General features: G+C 35.8%; 1 protein-coding gene across 1 annotated transcript in view; it reads left to right on the forward strand.

The window, feature by feature from the left end:
- The window catches only part of UFL1 (UFM1 specific ligase 1), a 25948-nt gene continuing 6504 nt past the window's right edge, over window positions 1-19444 (forward strand). Inside the window, exons 1-18 of the mRNA XM_071446069.1 lie at window positions 1-152; window positions 851-996; window positions 1853-1881; window positions 2617-2714; window positions 3544-3658; window positions 3902-4032; window positions 4667-4725; window positions 8014-8160; window positions 9258-9433; window positions 10109-10288; window positions 10520-10640; window positions 12902-13024; window positions 14715-14835; window positions 15731-15894; window positions 16980-17110; window positions 17252-17332; window positions 18088-18173; window positions 18609-18789. Of these exons, the coding sequence (XP_071302170.1) occupies window positions 76-152; window positions 851-996; window positions 1853-1881; window positions 2617-2714; window positions 3544-3658; window positions 3902-4032; window positions 4667-4725; window positions 8014-8160; window positions 9258-9433; window positions 10109-10288; window positions 10520-10640; window positions 12902-13024; window positions 14715-14835; window positions 15731-15894; window positions 16980-17110; window positions 17252-17332; window positions 18088-18173; window positions 18609-18789 (2166 nt within the window). The 5' untranslated portion in view covers window positions 1-75. The remainder of the gene's footprint in view (window positions 153-850; window positions 997-1852; window positions 1882-2616; window positions 2715-3543; window positions 3659-3901; window positions 4033-4666; window positions 4726-8013; window positions 8161-9257; window positions 9434-10108; window positions 10289-10519; window positions 10641-12901; window positions 13025-14714; window positions 14836-15730; window positions 15895-16979; window positions 17111-17251; window positions 17333-18087; window positions 18174-18608; window positions 18790-19444) is intronic.

Below are 19444 nucleotides of genomic sequence, written 5' to 3' on the forward strand. Positions count from 1 at the left end.
GGCGGCGCTGCGGACGGAGGCCGGCCCCGCTCGCTGCCCGCCGCCGCCCGGCCGCGGCTGACGTGTCGCTGCGCCATGGCGGCGGCCTGGGAGGAGATCCGGCAGCTGGCGGCTGATTTCCAGCGGGCGCAGTTTGCCGAGGTAGCCCACAGGTGAGCAGGACGGCGCCCGCACCGCCTGCCGCGCCCCTTCCCCGCGCCCCTTCCCCGCGCCGGCCCCCCCTTCCCCCGCGGTCCCGGTCTGGGCACCCCGCGGGGCCCGGCCCGGCCCGGCCCGGCCCGGCCCCTCTGCCGTTCTCTGTGTCAGTCAGTGCTGGAGCCCCGCGTCCTTTCAGGGACCCCGGAGCAGGGTCAAAGAAGCGACTGAGTGTATTGTCACTGCTAAGTTGGAGTTGCTCAAAATCATCACGGCTTCAGTGCTCGGTTTTCCCTTCTATCTGCTTGACTAGTTGAGGCCGTTGCCCAGAACTTGTTTTTCTTAAAGAAAAATAAATCCGAAATGCGCGAAAGTAAAATAAAACCGCACAGAAGTGTCATAGACACGAATTCTTTAGTTACAGGCGTTCCTAAATTCACCAGCAGGTGGGTTCTCACAGCTGACAGTTCTCATAGCTGTTCAGGAGGAGAGTAAAAGTTTTGGAGAGATGGCCTGCTCAAGTGAAACCATATGGATGATTTGGTGGGTGATAAGCAGGATACAGACATTAATTTCTTAGTCTGAAAAAGTATGTTCTCAAAGAACTGCAAGCAATCTTCATTGTACTTCCCATGTTTAGTGTGTTTGAAACTTTAAAGGTAATTTTAGCAAGTACTTGCTTAGAATAACTGCTGACTCCTTCTGCTTCTGATAGATTGTCAGAACGGAACTGTATAGAAATTGTCACAAAGCTGATAGCAGAAAAGCAGCTGGAAGTAGTGCACACACTTGATGGCAAGGAGTATGTCACTCCAGCACAGATTAGTAAGGAGATCCACGATGAGCTCCATGTTTCTGGTGGTAAGTGTGGCACTTTCCTTCTTCCTTTGAATTTGGAAGTTAATTTTGAAGGCTACAGAAAGATTTTGAAAGTTTTCAGTACTCTTAATCTTTCAGAAAAAGTCAGTTTGCTTCATCTACACATTAATTCACCTACTGCTCTTTTATTTTCAGATCTGTGTCAGGCTCTTAGATAAGCATATCAAGATAGGCTATTTGGTTTATTTTCACCCATGTGGAATTTCTGACATAAAAGTTCTATAAAAATCCTTTTGAAGGAAATTTGATGTTTTAATACAGTTGGTAGCTGGCCAGGATATTTGGCCCTGTCTTGGAATTTCAAATTCATTCTCCTTTCACACCATTGGTAATAATAATATTTGTAAATTTTCATTGAGAAGTTCTTTTATTTTACCAATGTGAAGAGCCACTTGCATTGAAAGATATGTCTTAGATATATAAGGAAGTTCAGATAGCTTTTTGTTGATGGCTTTAATGAGCAGGCAGTGTATTGTACCTTGAGTTGTTCTTAAGGATGAATTTCACAGAGTCATGTGTTCAGAGAAATTAATTTCTTATTATGTCCGTACAGGTTAGCCATTTTCTCACTGTTTCCACAGGTTTGCCTCAGTTTGTGTTTTGCCATGGTGTATCATACCAGTGAGACAGCTTGGACTGAATTAAACTTTGCTGGGTTTTTTGTTAGTAGCATCATGTAAAGGTAGAAAGTTTTAACAATCTCTGGGCACTCATGGACTGGTTTAATTGGTCTACAGAAAAAGTAATTAAATCTTTTGTGCACAATGATCTGTACTTTATTCTAAACCTATTCAAATATGTTTCATGTACTAAAAGTGTGTTTTATCTTTTCTTGAAGGTCGAGTTAACATTGTTGACTTACAACAGGTAACTTTAGTAATAAAAACTTTATACTTCTTTATTTTCTTCACCATGTATAGTGTGAATATGGAGTTCATTTGTTATACTCCAGCTAAGTTAGTTTTTTAAAACAGAACAAATTTTATGAAGAGTTGGTAGCTCATGTCAGGGTACTGCAGATTACTTAATCTGTCCATTTATTGCTTTATTGAAACCTCTCTGCTTAGTGATCATCTAGGACTTCTGAAATCACTACTGATAAATACACTTTTTGTTTATGAACTCTGTCTTTGTAAACTAAGGAGGGCAGACAGAAAAGAAATATGTTACCCATTTAAATTTAAAGCTGCAGGAGCCTGCATAATTAACTTTGCATGCCTCTTTGAATCTGTCCTCTTCCTTCATTATTCTTTGTGTCTCCACTAATCTTTCTCCTGCAGTAGTCTTCCTCTGTGGCTAATTTTTCCTTCAGGCTTGAGCAAAATTACTTGGAAACAGAAAATCTTTCTAAAAGCCAGTTTCCTATTTGTCTTACTGCTTTCTGGTATTTTTTTATTATATAGGTTTATTTTAACCCTGTAGCAGTTGCAGAGAGAGGTTTTTTTCTCTAAAGGATTACTGCTTTATTCCAAAACTGTGTTTGCATGCAATAGTATAAAAAAATAAGAGCAGCTTTCCTCAAGATATAGGAATGTGTAACTAATATCTCAATGTTTGAGAATAATTTTCAATTTAAAGTTCTGATAAGAGGTTTTTTTTTAGGTGATAAATGTGGACCTTCTGCACATTGAAAACAGAGCTAATGACATTGTTAAATCTGAAAAAGGTATTCAGCTTGTACTGGGACAGCTTATAAATGAGTGAGTACCTTCAGGACCAATATGTATAATTCATACTGTGCTTATTTTTTAAAATGCAGACTAAAACTTAGTGTCCAACCTTTGTTGTTTCTGAAGTTAAATCCATTTTTCTTGGCTGATCTTAGAGCTGCTTGGTGGTGATCAGTGCTACTCTTGGCAGGTGAGACCTATCTCAGCAAAGCATCCAGTGAATCCATGGTGTAAAGGCCCTGCTGAATGTCTGTGTTCAGTGTCCTGCCTTTAAGAGGTTTCATTTCTTACCCAGTGTCTTTGTGCACAGCAGCCAGATCTCATTTGTCTCTGGCTTTGCTGTCTGCCTCAACTATTGACAAACCTCCTACCTCTTGTTTAACCTCAGAAGCCTAAGATGTTTGAGCTAGTTATTTCATGGCTTCCCTGATTACCACTGAAGTAATACTGTTATGGGGCTGTCCTTTTTATTGATTGAGCTTCAGGATCTGTTCTTGTCAAAGAATATGAAGTACCTGGCTCTCTTGAAATATCTAAGACCTGTCTTACTTACTTAAGTTGTTTTCCAATTTTCATTGACATTGTTTTCCTCTTTCTCTTGCTTGAAATTTTCATACAAGTAGATAAATGCCCCATCTTACTACTAGCTACCTGCTTAGCAGGCTTTAAAAAAAACCCACACGTTTTCCCTTACACTGTTCTGCTTTATTCATTTAAAATAACTTTCAGTTTATTTTTGCAAAGATGTAACAGAAAGAGGTATATCAAAAGAGGTCAGTTATTCAGTATGTGATCTTGAGGTTGACTCTGAATGTCACACCTAATATGTTGTCTTTTCTTTTTCTCGTTTTTACTAAAGGAGTTATCTGGATCAATTAGCAGAAGAAATAAATGATAAACTACAGGAAACTGGCCAGGTGACAATATCAGAACTCTGCAAGGCATACGACCTTCCAGGAGACTTCCTGTTACAGGTGATGAAAGCCACCAACCTGGCAAAGGCAGGATTGGTTGTGACCACCTTCTTTCTTTATCTTTGCAATATCCATGGCTTTAAGTCACCATTTTGTACAAAATTAATACAAAGGTTAAATCTTCGTTTTCATGGTGCATCTGCAAACCATACTTCTGTTTTCCGCAAAGTTTTCTGTCATTAGATACCCATATATCTGATGGAAGAAGGCATGCTTAGAAAAGCTGAATTTTTCTATTTACAGGCATTATCCAGGCGTTTGGGCAGAATTATTCATGGACAACTAGACCAGGAAAACCGTGGGGTGATTTTTACAGAAGCCTTCGTGTCCCGCCATCGAGCACGCATTCGTGGGCTCTTCACCGCGATTACTCGGTAAATTGCAATGCTGCAACTACATACAAAAATATTTTTGCTGTAAGTCTTTATGGTCCAGATTCACTTGTGGTTGAAAAAGAAAAAGGACCTATGGGTAGATTCCCCTAAGTGTAGTAAAATTCCTGGGACCAGTTCTCAGTTACATTAGACTCACTTGTTAGAAATAGGGACTCACTTTTGGAAAACAAGGGAAGTAATGTTATACTGTATATAACAATATACTGTTATATTGTTATAAACACTACACAACATATATTAGTGTTTTGGCTGAAGAAATTGTTACTCTGTAGTTCTTTTATTACTTTGTAGAATATCTGTTCTCTTGTCACTCCACTGCTGCTTAGTTGGACACTACATATGATTATAGATAAGTTTTTCTTATTAAATCAGATTTTTATGTCACTTTGTAGGAAGAGGAAAACTTAACAAAGCAGAAGTTTCCTTGCAATAATTATCATGGCTTTTGTGTTATTACTTCACAGTAATTCAGAATTAAAGCCTTGTAAGCTATTTTAAACATCAGTGTAGTACCCGGAGGCTGTGTTCATCTATAGCAACCTCTCATTTCTGGATTCTCCACATCAGTTTCATATAATTAATTTATATTTTGTCTTTCTTTTTTTTTCCCAAGGCCTACACCTGTAAGTAGCTTGATCACTCGGTATGGATTTCAAGAACATTTACTTTACTGTGAGTTTCATTCAGAATATTTTGTGTGTTTATTAGGAAATCCATTCTTCAGTATTAAAAGTGTGCTTTCAAAGAAGCATTTTAGCACATAGACTTAATTCTGAAATACAGAACAATGTGTTTCTCTTTAGTGTAGAAAGTATTAAACCCTTTGTGCTATCCATCACTGAAGGGATGTTCTCTATATCCAGAGCAATGAAAACATTTGTTGACAAGATGCCTCTGGGGACAGAATGATGCAAGAAGTACAGTACTTATTTATTCATCTCTTTCATTATTTGCCCTTAGCTACTAGCAGTTTTATCAGTGAAGCACACAAAAGGAGACAGATTTTATGTAGCCAAATAGCATTAATTGCTCAGGATTTTATTTACTGACTTTTTTCTGTGATAAATGGAGGCTAAGCTTTTGTTGTACTCTTAGTTGAATGACTTTATATGCTGAGAGATAAAACATATCCTTAAACTGTTTGCTTTTATTTTCCTTTTCTAAGTAGAAATGCATAAAGATCCTCTATTCAGCTGCTGAAATCTTTAGGCTCTACTTGTTTGTCACTTTGTGTGCTCTTCCCAATCTCTCAAAAATGCTGCTTCAAGCATCATTAGTCTTCTGTGCTGGCTGACCAAGTGCTACTGGTCTTCTAAAATCCTTCAGTGGTTTTCTATCTCTTCTCCTGAACCTTCATGCTTCTCTTGATTGGATATTTTTGCCTTCAGGGCATTGTTCACTTCAGCTCCACTGTAGTATCTCTCTGTTTATCCTGTTGTTCTCCACCACAAGCTTATTCTTTAAAAATTAAAATCGTAGCACTTAAATAAAATCATATAAACAGTCTACTTCCACATGATCAATTTAAAATTTCTGCCTTTTTTTATGTGCCATCCAAGTTTTCCTAGATTAAAGGGAAAATCTGTGAAATTGCATTATAATAATGTTTCAATACCCAGCAAATTTCAGTGTTTGGTTACAGTCTATTTCAGATAAGTCCTTCAAGTACATCATCATGTTTTGATGATGTACAGTGTTAATTGGAATTGAAGTTCTGGTGTTTTCCTGACACCAGTGAGCATCACAATATGTTCTTCCAGTATTTCCATGGGGTTTTTTTAGTGAGTTTGTTCATTCTTTTCTTTAGATTTTTTTACTTTCTCTCATTAACCTCTGCAGTTTCTACGTTTCAAAGAGCTTTTTATCTTTTTATTCGCTGCCAGATTTTATTGTGTCCATTTGCTGAGATACCATTTCTATTTCACAAATGTTGCAAACTTGAAAAATACCTTTTAATGATGTTACTTTTTAGCTTTTTATGTCTGTCGCTGTTAGCAATGTGTTTAATAGTGGTCATCAGTTTTCTGTCTCTTCCAGAATAAAAATGTAAGTTCAGTGTAATATTTGTATTATTTACAAACAGCTATTATTTAATCAATACTTGAGTTTAAACAGGATAAATATTATTCTTTGGTTCTTTCGCATAGATAGACTGCTATTAATTTTAAGCTCTCATAAAGTTACAATAAAAAGTAGTTTTAGAAATGAGAAACTCTTCAGGTTAAGACACTAATTAGAAAGCATAATGAAGTAACAGATGTTATTCATTCCTGGGCATTATGTTACTGGTGTAGGACTGGCATGGAGGGACACTTAACATCTTTGTCAGACTGATGATGACCTAATAGGGCACTGCAAACTATTTGGTCTCCTTTAAAAATAAATGAGAATTCATGGTAGTTCTACAGTTTTGTTTTAAAACAAAATACTGTCTAGACATAATTGCAGCAATGGTCTATGAAATCACTGAGAGCACCTCCTCTGCCCTGGAGGTTTAGAACTGGCACTTGATAAAATACAGAATTTAATTGATGTCTTCATTTGACTTCTTTGCTTCGGACATCTTCTTTCCGTAAAGAATAGATTTTTTCTTTTCCTTCATGAATAGATTTTTCAACCAATTTTGTGGAGTTCTAGGAAAGTCTAATTATTTTTCTTAAAAACTTCGAATAAAAAGAAGTTGAAATTGCAAACAGAGAACCATTCTGTATTATCTGACAATTGCTTAAGTGGAACAGACAGCTTGACGCTATTTTCTAGGGCAACTAAAATATTAGGAAGGACAAAAAACTAAATTTATTTCCAGAATTGGTCTTAAAAGTTCCATTTTATTCGATGTAACTGAACCATGGCAGAACATGATTTCTGGCTCTTGTCTTAAATTACATAAAGTTATATCTTGTTTAAATCAGTTTCTCTTTCTGCTGCATTTTTTCAGTGTAAGTATTGTTCAGCTTTGCTAGTGGCGGTTGTGTTCAATAGCTGCTAGCTTATAGAAGCTTATCTACACTATGGGCATATCTGACAAAAACTATCATGATTTGCTATGCACTGTTTCTTCTGGAACTGGGCTTTCAGGTAAACTTTAATGCATAAGTGAGCTAAACCTCTGTGTGCTGTACTAAGCATGTTGAAGTGTTGATTGCTGCTTCTATTTAATGCAGAAGAAGTCTTGCCATGTGATACCATTTAATGTTTTGTTCCAGAGCAAAACACATCTTTTAATGAAATAGAAATGAATATAAACTGAGTATTAGAAAAAAGCCATCTGGCAAAGCTCTGGAAATTAGCAGAGTTAACAGCTGATGTCACTGATTTTTTAAAATACATCTCTCGTATTACAGAAAGGCAGAAGCAGATCATAGGAGGCAAATCAGATATTCCTATGCAATTTAAATGGATTTAGAGAATCTTATTTAGCATTGAGAAGTGCTTAGTACTTCAGTACTACCAGTTACCAATATGCTTTTTGTTAGCAGTATTCTCAAGAGGTCATTATTGGCCACTGTGTTATGCAGTTTAGGTAATGACTTCTCATGTCATTTTCTGCATTCAGATTCTTTTTTTCCATTTTGGTTAATGTGCAAGCAGTGAATTCAAAGAAAAATTACTATTAAAATGCTATTATATTTTACTCTTCTGGCCAGAGAAAGATTCTTCTATGTCTGCATTTTTTAAATTAAAAGCTAAAAGTGCCCAGGTACCTATTCAATAAAAACCATTTTGATCCTGCCATTGTGGCTCACTCTTTAGAAACATTGTCTGATTTCCAGAGCTTTTGTGAAGAAATTCTCATAAGTGTTAAAAATAATTGATAGAGCTTGGCAATGTTTCAAAAGAACAAGCACAAACTAATTGGTGGAAAAAAAGGAGAAACAAACCAGGGAAAATAATTACTATCTTTTGATTAATGGATATACTAACTTAGGAAATATCTCTTCATTTATTTTTCTCTTGTAGCTTTGCTAGAAGAACTTGTTAATGCTGGTCGTCTGAAAGGCACCGTGGTTGGTGGGAGACAGGATAAGGCTGTGTTTGTTCCAGACATCTATTCCAGAACACAGAACAAATGGGTGGATTCCTTTTTCAAGCAGAATGGTTACTTAGGTAATCAATCTATATTCTTACAGATAAAATAGCTTTCTAAAACTAGTGTAGGTAATTGGTCTTACCTTAATATAGCTAGTGCTTAGGGTGAAGCCTCACAAGGAGAAGTGTAAACCAATGCAGTGGCTGATACTCCTTTGCTCAATGACCATCTTGCTCATAATGATGTGTGTTACTTTATCACAATGAACTGTATTTCAGCAGAGGGGACCATACTGGTAAACAGTAACTATTTCTCACAAACAATTACAAATGCTGGTTTTGTTACTGCTCTGAAGACATTGATTAGCCTGCTCATTGTAGACTTTTCAGATCATTGTGGCTGGAGTTTCAGGCCAGATGTCCAGATTACAACCAAACTTTGGCTGCTAATTGTCCAAGCATGCAGTGCTCAGGAAGAACTTTTTTCCAAAATATTTGTAGAACTGCAGTGAGTAGCACTAGTGTCCTGATTTGAATCCAGACAATTATATCTAACTTCCAGCTGAGTGATGCTGGATGATGGTGTTTTGAAACACCACGAGCTGTGGGAAAATGTGGATCTGAATAAAGAGAGGAATGTCCCCTTATGGTCCCAAATGGTCAGGCCCAAAGTGGCAGTTATTCTTGCAGATTGAAAAGGTTCACCCTAACTTAAAATGATAGTTTTAAGTGTTTCTGTAATACTGCTTGACTGATGGAGTGTCTGTCAGTCTTTGAATGTTTTCTCCACCTCTTAAGTATAAACTGCTAAATAGTTGAAAGCAAAACACTTGGACACTGTATGTATTGTAAATATTGTTCATTATATATTAGAATACTTTGGAAAGATACGACTGCAAATATAAACTTAATGGTATAAGAATCAGAAAAAAACCAATTTTCTAAACTCAGATCAAAGTCACATCCATGATTTAATCTTCATACTTCTATTAGCAACATTTAGATGTAGCTTGTACTGAACTAAGTTTTAGGTCAGCATTAGCTAATGGCTGCATTTACTTGTGTACAAAATATGTGTAACACTTCATTTCTTGTTTTCAAAATAAAGTCATCCCATAAGATCTTGTATGTATATGAAGGAACTAAATTTTGACAGACATATATCTGTTTTATAGAATTTGATGCATTGTATAGACTTGGCATCCCTGACCCAGCAGGCTACATTAAAAAAAGATACAAGTCTACACAACTCTTATTTCTGAGAGCAGCTTGTGTTGGTCAAGAGATTGTGGATCAAGTTGAAGCCTCTGTGGAAGAAGCCATCAGCTCTGGAAACTGGATAGATGTAGCAGTAAGCAATCCTTTCAATTGCTCTTGGATTTATTTATTTTTTCTTATTTTTGTGTCAAATTGCACTTTATTAAAACTACATTTATGTGTAGTGAAATTCAGTGTTGTCAAAGAAGAAAATTCAGTCTAATTAAAATGACAAGTAAAAGGACATTATTTGCCTTTGATTTGATCTGAACAAAAACAGGGGAAGGACATACTTGCATTCAGTTTATAGATATGTAAGACTAACTTTCATTTCAAAACTAGTGTATTTCTCTACTAGAGAGCAATATATTTCTGCTAGGCTTTTTTTTTTTTTTGAGAAAATGTCTAAACTAAATGCTTACAAAACTTTAGGTGAGCAGAGGGATCTTAGCCACTTTGTCCTAAGTCCTAATTTTAAGCCTTACAGCACTACCTTTGTGATGCTGCTGCTGTTGTGTGTTTGGTGTTGCTTTGTAGCAGTTGAGCTTTGTTTTGAAGAAGTTGCCATGCATTTGCCCAGAGGTAACACATATTTCTAGAGCAATGTGGGTTTGCCATGTTAGAAGATTTAAAATAGTGTGTAGTCTTAAATTAGTATCTTAATTTGAAAAGTGCAATGCTTTCTAAATAGTTAGTAGGTGTCAAAAGGCCTGTGTCTATCTGTTTATCCACTTACAAGGCTGTTGTATTTTAATTTTCTTTACCCTAGACCCTTCTGCCCAGCTCATTGTCAGTAGAAGATGTTGGGATTTTGCTCCAGCAAGTGATGAGATCTTTAAACAAAAGCTCTTCAGGTTTAGTCTTCAGTGACACCATTGCAGTCAGTGAGAAATTTCTAAGCAGCTGTGCTGACCTCTTTTCTGATCTGATGCAACAGAAAGCAGAAAAGGTACAGTAGGTTTTTTGTTGGTCAAGATAGAGTGAGCATGGAGTGTTGGAGTAAAGCTTATGGGACTTTCCAGTCACTGTTACAATGGGTGTAATTTATATTCTGGTGCACTCAGGAAGTCCAGTCTTGTGTTGCACTTGGAAAATGTGATGTTTGATTCATTCCAGCTGGCTTAAATGTTTCTTCCATTGTTGTATCTTTTTGCTATGATGTGCATGTTCTTCATTTTAGGAAATTAAAAACAACCCTGTTAATTTAATCACTGAAGAGGATTTAAAACAGGCTTCTTCTTTAGAGAACTCATATGCTAATAAAAAAGACAAAAAGGATGAAAGAAGAAAGAAAGCAGCAGGTAAGATACCAATATTCAGCTTAAGAAAAAAGAAACAAACCTAATTTGTTTTATCTCTTAAATACTCAAATATAAAGTTAGTATATTTTTTAGTCCATTAAATGCTTCCAGTCTGTTGCTTAAGATATTTAAGAAATAATCCAGCTGCTTACCATTATACTGTGGATATGCATACATCTCAGCTATGCCCACAAGAATTAATTTCAGACTTAGAAATGCAGAGGAAGTACTATAAAGGACTCTTGAGTTAGTTCAACACAAGTTAACTGTTTTTAGAAGCAAGGAATCCTGTGTTCATTTATTATTTTATACAGTATGATCACACAAGACTGAATAAAAGCAGTATTAGCTCATGGACCTCTGTACTATGTTTTATTACACAGAATAGATAAAATTTTAATCTCCATTTTTCAAGGGTCCAGGAAAATTAATTCTTATTAGTCTTTGGATGTTAATTCCAAAATAACTTTGTCTAAATTTAGAATGAGTTTTTGGGATTTTTTTTTTTTTTGAGGAATACTTGTCATCTTTTCTGAGAAAACCATGCCATGGAATTTTCTGGTTTTGCACATGTAACAGTTACTTGGGGATTTAGACAGTTTACTTTGAGGTATATTCTGGATTAAATTAATCCCAAACCTTACTCCATTTGTGTGGTGACTGTTTGGAATAGATTTCAGTTGAAGGAAGAATGAATATATGTGGCTTTAACCCTTTGAAATCTTTCTGCTTTTTAAACCAGTATTCAGTCTGAAGACTGTTAGTCCCAAAAACTTTGTGCGATTCTTGTGCTGTTGCAACACAGCTGAGCAATCTATGTTGAACTCACTTGCAGAGTGTTATTGTGCTTCTGAAAGTAAGAGAATTAGAGCACTGGTGCATCTGGCCTGATTCAATATACTCATCTGCAAAATAGAACATTCTAACCTTAAAAAAAGAGTATGAGTAGGCCTGAGTTGACATGGAAATTAAACTTATTCTTGACACAAGAGATGGCAGATTTTTCTAGGCCATAGCTAAGGTAGAGAAGCTTGGATCTTTAATTGAGCTGTCATAATAGAATGACTTCAATTTCCAGCCCCTTGAGGAGTGAGACTCTACTGAGCCTGTACCATGTGTCTAGACAAATTCATACCCACAGGTAACATGCTGCACCGTCAGCAAGCACTACCCTGAAATGTTGTATCATGGACTGTTATGTGCATTACCTAAAAACACCCCACCATAGCAGTTTTTATGTAATGTAATTACTGTAACACAGTCACATTTCAAATAAGTTTGTGAAAAGCACTATTTTTTTGGCTGTTCCTGCAGAGTGATGCTTAAAAATCCATCTATGGCATGTAACAGATGCAGTTAGCTTTTTAAGTAAGAGCACCATGTCTTTGTGTTTCCTTTTCTTAAAACATAGTAGTTACATCATGTAGTTACTTGAAACCCGAGACCATATTTAAATGGAAAAACCCCCACTTTCTCAAGGCATAGTGTATATATGTCTAGCACCATGGAGTTTTAAGTTTCTTCCAAGTGAAAAAATAACAGAAGAGGCTGTGAAAAAGGGAAGAAAGAGCAGAACAGCTTGCCTTGTGGAGAGGGACTGTATAGCAAGTTGAGATTCTGTCTGCAGTTGCATACATTGATGCAGGACTTCTGAACAAAGTAATTTGTTACGTGTGTCAGAGCTGGAACATCCCATTACTCTGTAGTCATCTAGGAAAAGTCGAAAAAGATCGAGTGCTCGAGTTCATTGAATGTGTGCTTCCAGTAATATTTTGGGTAAGTGCTTGTAGTGTAGGATTCTTGCTCTGAAAATTAACAAAGTTACATTATCTAACATAGTTTTTATAAGCTCAGTTATTTAGCATCATTGATTAAAAATGCTGAATGCTTACTGAGGTGCTGTTTTCAGCCGATAGAGATCCCTCATTACATTATGGATCCTGGTATCTCATCTGTTTTTAGCTGAAGCAAGATACTGCTCTTTTTATTTTTTTTCTTACTTTATTATATGTGCATTTGATATTAGTGTTTGTGTTTATTAATGACATTAGGGTAAACAAAGCTTTGCTTCAGTTGCTTTTTTTCTTAAGAATGAAACTTATGGCCTTAAGATTCTGAAATATATGTTCTAGGTTGTGTTTAGAATCAGGTTGTGGTTTTCAATGCAGCATTAACAAGTAACATAGATAAATTACCGTGGTATTGTAAACTTTTTAAGTGCTACAACTTTCCTGTGTACTAAGCAAGTAATTCCCCACCAGAGGGCAGTGGAAGCGTGAGAGGAGGAGGTGGTGGGAATGCCAGAGAGATAAAGATCAAGAAAACCAAGAAGAAAGGAAGAAAGGATGCTGACAGTGATGAAGAGTCACAAGGAACTGCCACAGGTTTGTAATTTTATTTTAGACACTACCTATTCATATCTATTCAACAGGGTTTAACTACTTTGTTTTTTTCCTACATGTCTGTTCTTCCCACACTGTTTAGATAGGGTCAGCTAAAATGGAAGAAGATGAGAACACTATGTACTTAAAATTGTATCTATGGATCTGGTATTTAAATGAAATTGACATTACATGTTCACTGAATGGCATAACTTAGTCTTTAAAAAGGAATTTAATTCAAAGAAATAATACCATTTTATATTCATTCTTTTATTTTATGTAGGAAATGCCATAGATTTTGGGGTGAATATTACACTTGGTTTTTATAACACCTGCTGCATAGTGTATGATAAATGAATGGCCTAAATTAACAATAGCAATTAAACAGTTTTTTTCTTCATAGGAATAAAATATACAGTGAAAATTAATGTTTTGATAGTTTTAATATCACTCCTTATTGGTGCCTGTTTGTCTACCTTCACTATTAAAAGGAATGGCTTGCTAAGTAAAAGCTAACATTGTTAGATTTAGAGCAAACAATGGTTGCAAATGAAGCAACCATGTTCTTTCTTTTGTTTGCTGCAGAACCAGAAATGTGTACTTCCATTTTTTATGTAGGATTGAGACTTTAAATACTGACTGAAAAATACTTTGAAATGTGATATTTGATGTGTGAAATACACTGTAGTAATTTTGTTTGATACTGTTCTCACAGTGTACTGTAATTCTCATATAAATAGAATTATTTTTCAGGACTACTCAGTTACTGAGTAAAACAGTGTTCAGTCACTTTTGGTTTTTGGTGTAGGCTTTCTGTTCTTCCCTTATTGTTGTTTGTATTGCTTTATTATAATAAATAGCTTGAACCACAATCTCAAGGTAAACTCAGATTAAACCATTCAAATATAAATAAGGTCCTTTTTAAAACCTGATTTAACCTCCCTTTTCACTTGTTTATAAACTTTGTATGTTCATTACTGCTGTGGCACAACAAAGAATATCATTGATCTCCATACTTATGTGCACAATAAGCCTGTCTTAAGGTACATCTGGAACATGTCCTTTTCTAGTTCTCTGTCATCATCCTGATCTCATTCTTATATGTAAAAATTCTACAGCACCCGGGAAAAGTTCATGTTTTGTGTGAAACTGAAATACAGATGCACTAAATTGTATGCATATAAGTTGCTTTTATTACAGGAACACCTTGTCTGATTTAATTTATCATGTTTCAGATTTTATACTGTAACCTCAAGTTTAGGACACTGTGTTACGTGATTGTGTACCTTACCATTACTAAATGGAGTTTAAAATAATAAAAACAATAGCATTGTGAAATCCTTCAAGTAGGAACACTCAATTCAGTTTTGGCACTTTATTTGGTCTTGGTGACAGGGTTTCTAAAATAATGGGCCAAGCAGAAAAAAAGCATCACCAAAATTACATATCCTCATACACTACTTCAGTAGTCTATTACAGAAACTTCTAAGTGATCAAAAGAGAGATTTTGTCAGTTTTTCACATGTGTAAAATTCCGCTGTCATGTATAATCATCCTGGTTTTTCCATTGTTGATAAGCATTTCTTCTATGGAGGCTGGAATTTGAGGCTTTCCAGTGTCTCATGCCACAGAGTAATTGTAGCAATACTAAATGCAATGTTTTCTCAGTGAGTGTTTTTTATGGCCACTACAGGTAGGAATAAGAAGCTGGAGTTCTCTTTCATGTCACAAGAGGAAATTGAGGAGGTTTTAAAGACCCGCATGCAGGATTGCCCTGAAGAGCTTATTACAGAAATTGCTGAACATCTAAGAAGGTAATTTCAATAATTCAGCTGGAGTTAGAAAATTTGTGATTCACTTCAGTTGAATCTGTACTTTGGTCTTTTTCCTTGCTTAGAAAAGAGGGCCTTGTTGATAGATGTGAACCACAATAGTCTCTTTCTGTACAGCTCCATGTTACACGTCTTACGTATTAGAAAGCTGTCCTGACACAGGAATGTGCCTCTGCTTAGCAGTACATGGTCCTGCAAGCTCATTTTCAGCTTCACAGGTGTATTTTCACCCACTTACATGGATCCATGCTGGGGTTTCACCTGTCCCATCTTCTGGACAGCCTTTGATACATGATCATGTTTCCTGGCATCTGTGTCTCCACTGGTACCCATGAGAGTTGGGTAGTAAGTTATGTTAGCAAACTGAGCTATGCAAAGATGAATAACTTCTTTTAAGTATGTTCCATATCAGAGAGAATGTGAATATGTATGTTCAGAGCAAAAGGAACATGAGATAAGACTGTAATAGCCAAGCTTGAATAAACCTGGAGTGCCACAGTAACTGCGTCTTTAGAAATTTTTTCAGAGGCCCCTGAAAGTTTGTGAATAGCATTGCTTCTGGAAATCCTTTTATCTTTCACCTTTTTTCCATTGAGGGTTGTGAAAACCTTGGCATATATTTACATACCATGCATACTATAACATTAGAACATCTGCCATTAAGTCTATTTTAATTAATATTTTAATTTCCTCATGGGTTTTTTTCTTCTGATTTTCATAATTGGCTTTTTGTTTATCTGACTGTTCTGTAGCATTCATGTCCCCATCATTTACTACATAATGAGGTCATTTTCTCTGTGGCTGATGTATTTTGGAAAACCTCATACAGTTTCACACTTTTCTCAATGTTTTCTCCTTTCTTCTTTCCTGTTCTAAGACCTTTGACAAAAACTTATCAGGAGGTTGTGCGTTCCGTTTTTACATCTTCAACATCTTCTTCTGGAGCCAACAGAAGACAGGCTATGAAGGACTTGCAGGAGGAATTCTCAAACCTGTACAACAACATTCGGTTATTTGAAAAGGGAGCAAAGCATTTCACAGGTGCAAAATACATACTTTGAAAAATTATTATGCTCATTCAAGGATGTTAAATTTATTCCAGAATCTACATTAAAGGTCAGACAGGAGCTAGAGTTTAAAAAGGAAAATCTAGAAATAAAAAACTAGAGATGTGTTTAGTATGCATAACACTGCCTTTATGCTGAAGTGCATAGCTTTGCACAGTAGTTGAAATTCATTCTCTTTATTTCATATCCATATTCTGTTACCTTATGTCAAGGTAACTGTGTTCTTGTCTTTCCTTCCCAAGTGTTTGCATTCTTTCCAATTGTTCACTGTCCAGATGAAAAAAAAAAGGAAAATATTAGTATGCTCATTTTATTCTGTCAGCTGTGCCACTAATGAAAAAATTGAATACCACCTGATTCTAAGAAGCTGCTCTTTAAACCTCGTAGGTTTGATACTGAAAGTAGCTGCTGCTTGAGGATAGTCTGTCAGATTTGTTTTGCAGGGGATTGCTCTGTAAGGTGTGACAGAAAAGTTAGCATTAGGAAAATACTGTAGACATTTCCAAGATTCTCTCCTGTATTCAGCTTTTGCCTAGAAAATTGCCTGTGGAAATCTAGCAGAAGGAAACATTAGCAAAACTACCTGATATTCCTGTATTTTGGAATATATAGAATTACTTCCCATTAGCCCTTGTTCTTGGGCATGTGTTCTGTAGCCTCTTTTTTTCCCCCAAATTCAGTATTTCAGTCTTGAAGTTGCATGGCTGTTCCTCTGTTTAACTGCTTGTCCTGCAGAATTTTCCTTTGTATGCTCTTGACTTGATCAATAGCACTGTTTCAAGAGGATTGTACAGGGTTGTTTACTGCCTATACAGATACATCTTTGAAATACTAGCAATGCATTAAAATGTTCTTACAGAGCTGAAAGCTCACATTTTTCACTGAACAAGATTCCATAAGAATGTCACAGCAAATGAGGGATGTTATCTTCATGTATCCAGATAACTTTCTCATACTACTCATGGTTGATAGAATCCACAGGTAGGAAGGTGCTGTGATAACATCATAGGGATCAGATGACTATAATAAGTTACTTTAATCACTTATTTGTTTTAACAGATGATACTCAGACTAACCTTGCCAAACACCTATTGAAGACTCTATGTACAGACATTACAAATCTGGTTTTCAACTTCTTGGCATCTGAGTCAATGATGACCACAGAAAATTACTCTACAATCACAAGTGAGGTACAAAAATAAAAGCTCCTTTCTAACAGTCTCAAGTAGATCAGTGATATTTTTTCAGTAAGTAATTGCTTGACTTGAAATATGCCAACATCTAAAAAGATGATTAATATTACAGATTATTTCCATTCTTGTCCCATACAGGGCAGAATCAAGATTTTAGGTAAACTGCCAGAAGATACCAAAGGTCCTTTAACTAAACTGCATACTTCTCTGAATGGCAAGGTAAAAATCAAGTTCAGATTTTCTGTTTTGCTGATAGAATGCTAATAAATAGCTGACACACGTAGTTTAGTACGTAGTCACTGCTGCTGTGAAGGTTGAAGGTAAAATAATCTTTTGTATTTTTGTAAGGCAGTGAGAGAAAGTGAGGTTTTGTATCTGTGAATGTTCAGAGATGAAAAGGTGATCTTACATTTTGATACTGATAGTCACCTTTGGCTCCTTGCTGCTATATGGAATCCAGTGTGCCTTTCATAGGCAGGTGACAAGAGTGAAAAGTGAGCGAGAATCTCCAGTCTAAAGTGGTTGATGTTTTTGTATTTTGTTCCCAGAGTTCTTGATGTTCTTCCATGTATTTCTTAACTAGTAAAATTATGGATAATTTAAAGAAACCCCAAACGTTCAGATTATGACAGTGTAGGCACAAGGAGAGTTATTTATTAATTCTTTTATGCAAAAGACCATACTGAGGTGTTTCTTAATAAAAATATATATCTGTAAATAATTGTAGAACATGTATTCATTTTTAATTTTATTTCCAAGACTAATGAATTACAGTTCAGGTTAGTATTTAAGTATATGAACTGTTGTAAGATGATCAAAGGTAATTTCTACTAAATACATGTTACTTTCTCTTTTCTTCTGTAGTTTATTTCAAGTGTATTCACAATCATCTTTTGTGTGATTAATTGTGAACAGTAGTTAAACTTATTTATAATCTGCAAACACAGATTAAATATTTCTATTATTTTTAATAGAGTATAGAAGATTTTCTTTCGTGCCTTGATTCTGCAGTGGATATTTGTGGTGTTATGGTGAAAAAAGGAGACAAAAAGAAGGAAAGGTACCTTAATTTTATTTATTCTATGAAATGTGGCTATATTGCTGAACAAATGTAGGATGGTTAGTATGGGAGCAGTCATACTCGGTGGGTAAGAGGCAGTCCTTCTTTCCAAACTGCTTAACTGAAAAATAGCAAGTCAAGCAGTTCTAAATCCATGGGAGAAGGAGAAGAGGAGAATTCACATTTAGCTTATTTTGTTGGCTCACTACCTTTCTATAATATAAATTCCCTACGGGTCTTTCAAAATCTGAGCTATGCCAGTCCTAGTTCTTTGGGTTTTTTCTTCAATTAACATTTTGGAATTCCACATAAATAAATGGTCAGAGGAGAAAATTAAAATTAATTGATGCTAAATAAGTTTTAGCATATGTGATCAACTACTATATGATAAAATCATAGAATCATATTTTTGTTTCATATATTCTTGTTCCTTAGGCAAGTCCTGTTTCAGCATAGACAAGCTCTGATTGAACAGCTCAAAGTCACAGAAGATCCAGCTCTTGTTCTGCACCTGACATCAGTATTGTTATTTCAGTTTTCAACTCACTGCATGCTTCATGCACCAGGAAGATCAGTACCACAGATCATTAATTTCCTAAGTGGCAAGATCCCAGAGGTATTCTTTTCTAGCTTTTTAAGGGGAAATTACCTTTTTTCTACGACAGAAAATTAAAGTTGTGTCTTACACTATTTTTGCTGCATAAACCTGACACCGTTTGATTTCATGCCTAAACATTACTTTATGTGCAGAATATACAATTGCTCTGATCTGGACTGCATTGCAGGTCAATCTCTTCAGGGATCTGTCATCAAAATTTTTTTATAAAATTAAAAATGTGTTATTAGTCCTTTGAATTAACCATAGAGACAGCTCTGTCTTGGGGGATATTACAATTCTTACAATGGAACATTTTTACGTCTTTCCTCTGAGCTAGAGCATGGTTGCATTTTAAACTTTTCTAATCCAGTTTTAAAGAAAGATGTACCTCTTAAAGAGCAAATACATTGAAATTCTCTATTTTATACTGCTGAAACTGGTGATGTTTATTAACTGCATTGCTTTCATGCTTCACTGGTTTATTGTCCTGTTTTTGCAGCACTTGGATGCTCTCAGTTTTTTGCCTCTTTGAATGTCTCTCGAAATTTAGGTTGTCAAGTACTTGGTTAGAAATATATTTCTGTATCACTAATGCTCTTTGACCAAGAATGGGAGAATGCTTTTTAAAAATTTATATCTTTAATTATAGGTCTGTCTACCTTTTCTGTAACAT

The sequence above is a fragment of the Agelaius tricolor genome, unplaced genomic scaffold (genome assembly GCF_023055355.1).
Source record: "Agelaius tricolor isolate 1412-34295 unplaced genomic scaffold, bAgeTri1.0.p SCAF_1, whole genome shotgun sequence".
Classification (NCBI taxonomy): Eukaryota; Metazoa; Chordata; class Aves; order Passeriformes; family Icteridae; genus Agelaius; species Agelaius tricolor.